Below are 10054 nucleotides of genomic sequence, written 5' to 3'. Positions count from 1 at the left end.
CCCCCCCCCCCCAGGGTCAAGCTGTTACTTGTCATCACAGGAAGCCTCACCACTGGTGGCAGAGCTTCCACTGGGGCTGTCAGCGTGGAAGAAGGGGTGTGACCTGTGGGTACCGGAAAGAAGAAAATGCAGCCCTCCCCAACTGATTCGAATTCGACACCCCTGAAAACGAGCATTTTCATGAACCAGCTTGAGACTAACAAAAATTAAGGACTGGAAATGGTAACATGTAAGGAATTTATACAAATTTGAGGGACACTAGTAGGAGGTAAAGTTTTATTAAAAATTATTTTTCTCCTAAAAGTATCCCTTTAAAATTGACCAGAAAGAAAAAATGAATGGCTCTCCAATATGAAATTAAAAACTTCATGTGCAACACATCAGACAGTCTAACTAGCTAGCACTTTCCATAAAACATGCGCAAGTAGCTACATATTTCTCTATGTATGTTTTTATAGTAATTACAGTTTTGTGTTTCAAGGTCATATTAAAAAATTAAATAACCTGTCTACTTCAAAGTCATTTTCTGCCTCTCGAGTACCAAACTGTGTATGGTATTTTGAAAAATAACAAAAAAAAGTTTGCTAAGTATTAGTAGTGTGTCCTTTCTAAATCACATCTAATATCATTCTCTTAAAAGTGATTCTGGTTTTATAATCAAGTCACAAACTATTTGAAAAATCCCATTCCTGAAAAATCCTTCAAAAACCTAGTTTATAGAAATAGTATTAAGGGGGAAAAAATACCTGAGGACATTTCTGTAGATCTACTGTACTTAATTATTTTTTCCAGCTGTTCCTGATTCTTTTTGCTGAACACTTTTCCTTGAACAACCTCTTCATTCTGTGTGGAGTGCTTATTCTTATTATTCTTGAAGGGTTCACAGGTACTAGAGGCAGTGGCACTTTCATAACCTTCTGTAAAGAAGAAGTGGCTCTTTACAAAAAAAGAAATCTTCAGATCACCTGTTCCTAATCAAGTTTAAGCAGCTCAAATGTGTATCAAAGCAGAGTTTCTAGTGTGTGCACAAAAATAAAAATCCATAGATTTAAGGCCAACAAGGCTAGACCATCTTATCACTCTCAGCGCTGCATTACACAATATATATTTTTACCTTGTTACCTCTCTCATATTGTTTTCTGTGACCTAATTTTTTCCAATATCCATTTCAAAGCATTGGCACCAGTACTACTATATACAGAATTCCAATAGGCAACAAGGTTCTTTGGGTAGATGTGACATCTTGTATTAGACAACTAGTTGGAAAAAAATTGTTCTTTGCAAGCTTTCACGCACAAACCCCCTTCTTCAGGCATAGAGAGAATCTGCTGGTGTTATATGTGCTCTCCTGGGTGGAATAGAAGACAAAATGCAGGTCTGTGAAAGTGCAAATGTATGGCAGTGAGGTTCAGAGGGAATGGGAGACAAATAGGTGAGAGACAGGTTGTTGGGTAGGTGGGAATGGAAAATGTTGAATTGAAATGCAATGTAGCTGGTAAAATGCAATCAGGCTACCTGGGGTTATCAGATGGCAGATAGGTTATAATGTGTCAAATCCAAAATCTATATTTAGTCCATGATTTTTTGTATCCAGATGATTTATGAAGTGAAGTTTGCAGGCTTGTCTACAAAAGGTGTTTTGTACCAATGAGTGAATGGGGGGGACAACACAAAAAGGGCAGCTGCTACACTGCTGACCTGGCTCCCTCTGCCACTGCTAGCTGTAGCTTCTACCTGCCATGCACCGCCAGTGCCCAGGGTACAGAACTACCCAGGTACACCTCTGCTAAGAGAGCCTGCAAGATGTGGGATTCTCAAACCAGTATTACAGCAGAAGTTCACTGGTAAATTTAGAAGCCCTCTTATCAGCACTAATGTATTTGATGCACATTTATCACATCTTTGAAAATTAAATATCAATTTAAGCTTGTTTCTCTATTAGGACTAATCAGCCTTTCCTGTTTAATAAACCACTATTCATTGCCACCTTTGTTAGATGTTAGTTTTCCATATCTTTTCCCACTCCTCGTGTGGGCCATCAACGTATATAAGAATTTAGGGAGACAACAGCTGCTCAATTTGCCCTATGTCCTCCTCTCTTTAAATCTGGCCTCTTTTCCAGCAGAGCACATTCCAAAAATCTCATGTTATAGATACAAACTACAATCAAGAAAATATCTGAAAAGCTATTAAAGTTGCAATCAAAATGCTACATGACCTTCTTAAAACCTACCAGTATTTTTAGCCCGGCTTCTCGGCTGTGTAGAACTCCTCCTCTTATTCTTTGATTGAGGTGTTTTATCTTTAGATGCCAAGCAGGCCTGTGCTGATGCTTTTTTGGATTTAAATGTTTTAGTCACAGTAGTTGGATCTACTGGATCAGGCATGCTACTAACGCTCTCCAAAGATTCTTCATCACATTCTCTTCTCCTCCTGCTGGTATCTGACCGATTTTTGTGATTACCAGAGGCCATGTTTTTTAATGAATACCCTGTCTTCACAAATGACTGTTTTTCTTTTCTTCCTTCCTGGCTGTCATTAGGCCAATTGGATCCATTTTCCAGTTCCTCTTCTGGTTGTCTCGGGCACCTGATGAAGATATAAAACAGTTGCAAAATAAACATGCGACAACACAGTGTTTTTAGGAAGGAACTGCATATGCGGATTACATGTTCCAAGCATGAACAAATAAGTGAATTAGCTGCAGGCCATGGTTTATTCAAAAAGTTACTGCACAACAGCTATTTTGTGAGGCCCACAATTTCCCTATGGTAAAGAATAGCTAAACTAGGGCAACTTTGTTTTTAGGGCCCATCTTACTACAGCACCACCAACCCTCTTCTTAAAAAGTAATATCAGTTCTCAGAACAGTATACTCTAACTTAAAAAAAACAAAAAAAGTGGGATAAAAGAAGGCATCTCTCTCCTCTATCTGTCAAAACTCATATCCTGGATTTATAAATAGGGAAATATTTTTTCTAACTATAACTATAAACCTCTTAAAAAAAAAAAAAAAGGCGTGCCCGATTCTAGCCAGCACAGCTTTCAAGCAAACCAAAAGCTGCTCACATACATAAAAAACAATTTTCTTAGTCAATACAAAGACAAAGCTAGCCAGAGAACAGGAAATGAGAGAAACATATAGCTCACCCTTGAATTCAATTGTTTATCTTGAAAGGCAAAAACTTTAATATTAATTGTGTTCCCCAAAACAAGTTACATGCAAGTAAAGGAGGATAAAAAGGTGAATTCTAATATGAAGTTAAAATACCTTTGTTTCTCAGCTCCAATAGAAGAACTGCTTTCAAAGGGCTTTGGAAATGCCATGTATTCAGTTTTTCCAGAAGCATTATGATCTAATGGTTGCTGCTGTTGACCAAGTGAGGTAACATTCTGTGGAAAATCTCCAAAACCAGAAGGAAAAGCAGGGTTGATATGAATACCTGTCAGAGTAAATAAAAACTGAAAAACATGGCATGTGTACAGAAGCACGTAATATTAGATCATATAGTATTTAAGTAATTATTAGAGATGGAAGGGATAGGAAAACTCTATAACAACAGATGAAAGAGACAAGCAGTGGCTCTGAAACAAAAATACTGCGGATTTTTCTCCCAATGTCAGCCATCGCTGAATAGCTCTCAGCATGAATGCAATTTAGAAGAGGAATAGTAATAAAACCAGCAGATAAAGGAGGAGCCATAGTCATCCTAAACCGTGAGGATTACATAAACCACAAACCAATAAGCATGTTCAGATTTTGAAGCTAGCCCCAGGTGCTTTTGGCTTGCAGTAAGCTCCAATTCATGTCTGGCAGTGACAGCTTCCATTTCTGGTCACTCAGAAGCACCAGAAAGATGTAAGGCAAATGTTTGAGTGAGTATGACAGTACAAGAGAGGTGACAAGGGAATCCCAGACAGAGTAACCAGTTAAGACCAGGACAGTTAGGCTAGCATGGTAGGCATGGGGAGCAAGTTTATTGAATAGGGATGAAAGTGGTTTAGGCAAGGGCTTGGAGCAGTGTAGGGACACATTCAGTCAGTTTGGCGAGTCAAGTAGGGCTAGGAATAGGTTGCACTTAGCTAGTTAGGGCTGGGAAAGGATTCTTGTGAGAGGACAGACCCAAGGCTAGGTCTGGGTAGGGCTCCTGTCAACAGAGCAGGTGTGGGATAGCTACAAGCAGACAAATGTCTGCATGATGCCAGTCATGTGTGCCATGGAGTGTGAGTGAGTCATGTAGACTGCAGAATGGTTGGACTAATGCCTAGAATGATGAGCCATATTGTCTTCCTGTGTTATATGGGGCATAATCCTTTTCCTAGCATCTTCTGAGTACACATTACCAAATTACTTCCCTGTCACTTAGGTGGCAGGACATCAGCAGTGCCCTTGTCTTACCTACTTTTAGTTATGGCATCTTCTAGGGCATTCTTGGTGTTTCTTATATTTTGACTTGTAGTTGTGTATGAGGGTTTGACATGGTAATTCTGGGGTTCCTTGGCCAGGTACAAACACTATACGTTTACTGGTATAAGTGATAAGAAACTGGTCTATGCCTATAACAGAACAAAAGTTCAGCACACAAAACTGGTCTATATCTATAACAGAACAGAAGTTTGGCACATAGACTGATTTAAACATGGCAGAACCCAATCTCAGATTTGTACCCCCCTCTGTCCAAAGTGTGAATGTGTATTCTGTTCGCTATAGATCTAAACTACACCACTTACAGAAAACCACGCAACTTAGATGGATTCCGTCTTAGGCTTTTTTAATGTCTTTTCCTATGCCTTGGGTAAATGATTGCCTAGAAAAGTGGAGGGGGGACTGGACTCAATGCAAGAGGCCTGACCCTTCCAGTCATTTGTTCCCATGTATCTTTGTAGTTAGGAATCTCTTTGTCATATGTGCCACCTATTTGTCTCAATGTTCCATGTCCATGCACAAATGCTATGAATGCCAGCTTCATAGTATACTTTCCTGTCAGCACAGATGCATCTTGGAGCTGTCTATTCCATGCTTAAACTGTCAGCTACCCAAGGCAGCCAACCTATTTAGGCATTTCTTAGCCTCGTAGAAAGACTTCTCGATAGTCATTTCTTTGTTAGTGCCTCAATGTCAGTTCGGTGGGGGCACATCTCTCACAGGAGGGCCACTCTTTCTCCAATCTCTCAGTCCTGATCCTCAAGGGAAATTTACACAACACATCCCAGAGACGAGCCTATGAGCTCCATTTCATCAACCTGCTGGATACTAGAGATCAGGGACTAAACATAGACATTGGATTTTTGATACATTAATCTGCCTGGCAACTGACTCCCCAGCCCAGCCCCTGGCTTCTTTACTTTTCATTCCATCCAGGAAGAGCACGCACCAACTGCTGCAGCTTCCTGAGCCTGACGAAGGGTTTTTGAACCCGAAAGCTTGCTTAATAACTATTCTCCAACCATTTGGGTTGGTCTAATAAAAGATATCAAATTCACCCAAGGAACCTTGTCTGCCTATATCTTTAGACCAACACGGCTACAACCTAAACCCCTGCACTTTTATGGAGTAGCATTTTACACACATCTTGAGGACACATTCTTTCAACTTTAATCTAGATCAATATTTCGCCACCTTTTTTGGACTTGAGGCACCCCTCACTGGACTCACGGTACCTCTACATTAAACTTTTGTCAATTAAGTGGCATCCAATTTCCAAAACTAATTTATGTATTACAGTGCTTACCTCTTTAAGCAAAGGGTGGGGGAATCATCCAGGCAGGGACTATAACCTAAGCCTGATTTATCTCTTCACATCTTCAAAGTATCTGGCAGCACCCCAGCATGCCCTGGCACTCTGGCTGACAATCACTGATCTATATTAAGTTTGTCCTGACAAAACCACTCTGCTGATATGCCATTGCTGACTGAAATAAGGGCAAATTCTTAATACAAAAAGCCAAAAGGCAGAATTCAGTGCAAGTAAAGTTCAGTGAATTTTATAATATTCTTATTATTAGCTCACAATTATTCTACTGCACCACTTGTGTCTCTGAACGAACTGTTTAAACACAACTAAAAACTAGGTATCTGTTGCCTTCACTGAAACATAGGAATATTGTAAAAGATTTGGGTGACAAATCTAATTTAACAAAAAAAGGTTTTATGAATAAACAAATGTTACTGAACAGAAGGCATTATGTAATTTGTGCGATTGGTAATGATATAAAAAAATCCTTCATTCTTAAGGAAACAGTTACACTACATATTTAGTTAGTAGTGAATGAAAAGTTAATGGCTATTACTAGAGCTCTCAATTCTAAACAAGCACTAGTAATCTTAGTAGGAAGTCAAGTAATGAATTCATTCAATCCCCAGAAAGAAGGCACTCTTAGAAGGATCTCATGTATAAGCTGATTTTAACACTGCTTCTGGTATATTTGATGCGAGAAACTTAAAATATCAGGACTACGACGGTAAACCCAACACCAGCACTAACTTCTCTTTCTCATTTCCTGAAAGGAGTCTGACCCTTAATACTGAAATCAAAATAGATTTACTACTTCTCAGCAGCAAATATTTGCTACCATCTGCTAGGAGAAGACAGATTCATTCAGAAGTGTCTGGGCCCTTTTCTTAAGCAAAAAAAAAAAAAAGTTGCTTGGAGAAAGGAAGGGAAATCAGAACATCAGCAGTTCTACAAGGGCTATGATTAATTATGCTAGGAGTGGAACTAGAGAGAAGACAGGAAGGAAGAACTTGCTTTGAAGAAGCATTTTTAACAAATCTCTTAACACACAAGAATCAAGTAACATTTATGTAATCTTTACATTAAACCATTGTATTTGGCAATCCCCTTTATATTTCCGGAACTACCTGGTGTAAAAGAAGAAAAGTTAGTAAATCCTGGTATATTAAACAGATTCATAGGTTGGGGAGGAAAACTGAAAGGACAAAATATAGTAGGTGATGGAGGTGGTGGTGCACTGCTTCCTCTTTCCTTTCTTTGTGACTTCTCCTGCTGCTGTTCTTGTTGGCGCATAAGATCATTTAGCATTTGCTTCAACCTACAAAAAGGCAAAAACATTGAAAATTGAATAATACCTTGCAGTAAACTGCAGTTCAAGTTGTGTTGCCTACACATATGTTACATTCTAGACAGACACACCCAAGAATAAAATGAATAAAACCAATAGATTTTCTTCCTGTAGCAATTCTGAATACACTAAATAGGAGTAATGATAGCGTGCCATATGAGTAAAAAATTCTCTGAATGGAACTTTGTAAACTTGTCTTGTAAGAAACTAACTATTCCCGTGTCTTCACGAATTATAAGAGTTAGCAGTTACATGATCTTGTAATATTTTTTCTTGACACATGGTTTCTGTTTCATTCAGGCATAAGACTGATGTACAAATGGATGGATTTATGGTAGTCTTTGCAACCTTAAATCTAATATTTTCTAACACTGAAAATAGGCATTGTCCCTCTGCTGCTGCAACTTATGGAGGCAGAAAACTCAAGCAAACTGATCTCCACCCTTCTTGTTGTGCCACAAATGTCCAACATTGTGGCCATGACAATTCACAGTAATAGCTTGTACCGTTTTTCTCATCAGGCATTTGTTTGAACGCAGCACAAGAGTGCAGGCAGCCTGTAGCTCCCTGCACTCTCCACCCACCTGAGGCAGGCATTCTTGGGGCTTCAGAGGCCTGATCCTGTGCAATAACAGCCCCATGCACCTGGACCTGACTTGGAGCTAGCTACTGCAAGTGTAGAGCAGGGAACTCCATGGGCATCCTCACTCCACACTTGCAGATGCACACCCTAGGAGTTCCCCTACAGGCACAGAGCAGGAAAACCCGGTTCCCCTGCTTTCCTCCCCATTCCATGCCTGCAAGGGTATTTCTGGAGTGCATATCTAGAGCAGGGTAACTTCTATGGAGTCCTCACTTGCAGACATGGGGTGCAGCAGTATGAAAAGCATACAGGTTTCCCTTGTTTTATGCGGGTTCTGTATGTGAGAATTCGCTCTTATGCAATGACCCTTTTATACCAAATTCATTCTAGGTGAGGTAAATTCACTCCTATCTGATTGGTGTGGTGGAAACCCGCAGTCAGCTGCTTTGTACAGAGCATTGTGGGAGTGACGTGTAACAAAATATAGTCTCCTGTGTAAATCTGTGCTCCTCACCCGTTGTCTGCAACATGCGTTTTTGTAGTTGCCATCCCTATTATGGCTTCTAAGCATCCTCCTAGCTTATCTCCTACCCCTCTTGCTGGTCCATCAACGAAGCGCAAGAGAACTTCACTAACATTAACACCCTTCACCACCCTCTCTTCACACCAACTAAATATTCACTACCACTCTGTACTTGTGTGTACTGTCTGCTGTTGGTAAGTACCAACAATGTCTTGTAAAAGTGGTAGAAATGGGTCTGGAGGTCAGTACAGTCACGGTCTTGAAACGTATCCTTATTTGTTACATTGTAAGGTGGGCTCCCTTTATGCGAATTCGAGTTATGCACCGTATTCCAGGAACATGTACAGCATAAAGCAAGGAAAACCTGTACCAGAGATTTCCTGCAAGGAGATTCCCTGGGGCATGTGTTTTATGGTGCTGCACCCTGGGTGAGGAAGTAAGGATGTGGGGGAGGGAGGGCAGAAGGGGAAGCCCTCATGAGGGTTCCCTTGTGCTCTGCTTGTGGACGTGCCCTGGAAGTCCCCTGCAGCACATGTGGGTCTCTGAAGTCCTAGAAGTGGCTGGGATCTATGGGACAATCCCAAGCAACACCTGTAGACTGAAGTGCATCAGCTGTGCTGGGAGACAAGCCTGCAACTTTATAAAAACATGCAAAAAGAATGTTTTTCTATGCAATATTATCCACATTGACAGGAGTATCTTATGTTTGAAGGTAAAATGGCTTACCTTATAAATCTTGCTTCCTGTGAAAAGAAGTTTTCATTTCTGGACCTTAACAGTTATAATATGTTGCTCTAAACTAGATTAAATGTCCTATATATGTTTACAGGTTCAGCTGAGAAGAAAGATTTTTAAAAGGTGGTACAATACTCAGTCTGCTTTACTTAAAGTACCAGAGAAGCAAGATTTCTCTTGTTCTTAATTCTTTTCAATTTAACCATTAGAAAAAGTCTTTCATAAATACAAGATAAAAGAGAGCTTACCTCTGAACATTATTCTGTTGCCAGGTCAGTTGAGTATAGCATTGGTTTAACTGGTGCATTATAAGGTGTACTTGTGGAGATGCAACATTACTAGGCATTACACTGTAAGGGCTTGTAAGCAGAGTTTGCAGCAGACAAGAGAGGGTCTGTGGAAAAGAAAGCAAAAGTAATGGCAGAAGCCTTCTCAAATCATAGCTGAAATTATTCCTGGAAAAAGCATGAAGTAACAGCACCAAAAGAAAATATATTCTGTTCTATTATTACTCTACATAAAAAGTGCTTTTGATATCTTACTTGCTGATCCTGCATCAAGGTCTGGCAAATATTGATGCTAAATTCAAGCTGTTTCTTCAACTGGTTAATCTGCTCTTGCCATTGTTCTTTTTCCTCCACATAAGAGAGTTCAGACATCCACCGAAGGTTTTCTTGCCGCCGCATGCTAATATTCTGCTGTTGCCTTGCTTTAGCTAACGGACGATAATTCCCATCTGCTGAAAGAGGGCGGCGATTCTTCCATCTAAGGAAAAAGGAGCACGAGGACAGAAGTTTACACACACAAGAAAAAAAATCTAAAATGAAGTTTTTAAATAGAAATGATTGATGTTTCAGTTTTATGTAAGCTTTTCACAATTAATAATCACAACCATCAGTTTTAGTTTATCTTATGCCAAAGAAACCATACTCCTTTAAGTATTTAAATTTTTGGTATGACCTGTTGGGAAGGGGGTGGGGGGAGGGGTGGAAATTGAACAGTCTTTAAATTACTCAGGACTAGTACAGGCAGAGCAAACTTTGAGAAGGACTTAAAAACTAGATAAACAGGAAGTTTGATAGCAGACTAAATCCAATAATAATGTACACAAATTAAAAAGATTATTTCAA

General features: G+C 39.7%; 1 protein-coding gene across 12 annotated transcripts in view; it reads right to left on the bottom strand.

Annotated features, from left to right (window-relative positions):
- Nucleotides 1–10054, bottom strand: part of PCM1 (pericentriolar material 1) — a 73689-nt gene that overhangs the window by 29843 nt on the left and 33792 nt on the right. For 5 of the 12 annotated variants that reach the window (XR_003094773.1, XM_006015865.3, XM_006015866.3 and 2 more), the window contains 6 exons: nt 9467–9689; nt 9173–9318; nt 6863–7053; nt 3272–3443; nt 2234–2589; nt 747–917 (listed from right to left, as the gene is read on the bottom strand). Coding sequence is in view for 11 of the 12 variants with exons in the window: in XM_006015865.3 (XP_006015927.1) it covers nt 747–917; nt 2234–2589; nt 3272–3443; nt 6863–7053; nt 9173–9318; nt 9467–9689 (1259 nt within the window). In the remaining variant the exon portion in view is untranslated. The remainder of the gene's footprint in view (nt 1–746; nt 918–2233; nt 2590–3271; nt 3444–6862; nt 7054–9172; nt 9319–9466; nt 9690–10054) is intronic. The other 7 variants (XM_025207578.1, XM_014521582.2, XM_006015870.3 and 4 more) reach the window with 3 other exon arrangements.

Source organism: Alligator sinensis, unplaced genomic scaffold, assembly GCF_000455745.1.
Source record: "Alligator sinensis unplaced genomic scaffold, ASM45574v1 scaffold528_1, whole genome shotgun sequence".
Lineage (NCBI taxonomy): Eukaryota > Metazoa > Chordata > Crocodylia > Alligatoridae > Alligator > Alligator sinensis.
This window is presented reverse-complemented; position numbering and strand designations above follow the sequence as displayed.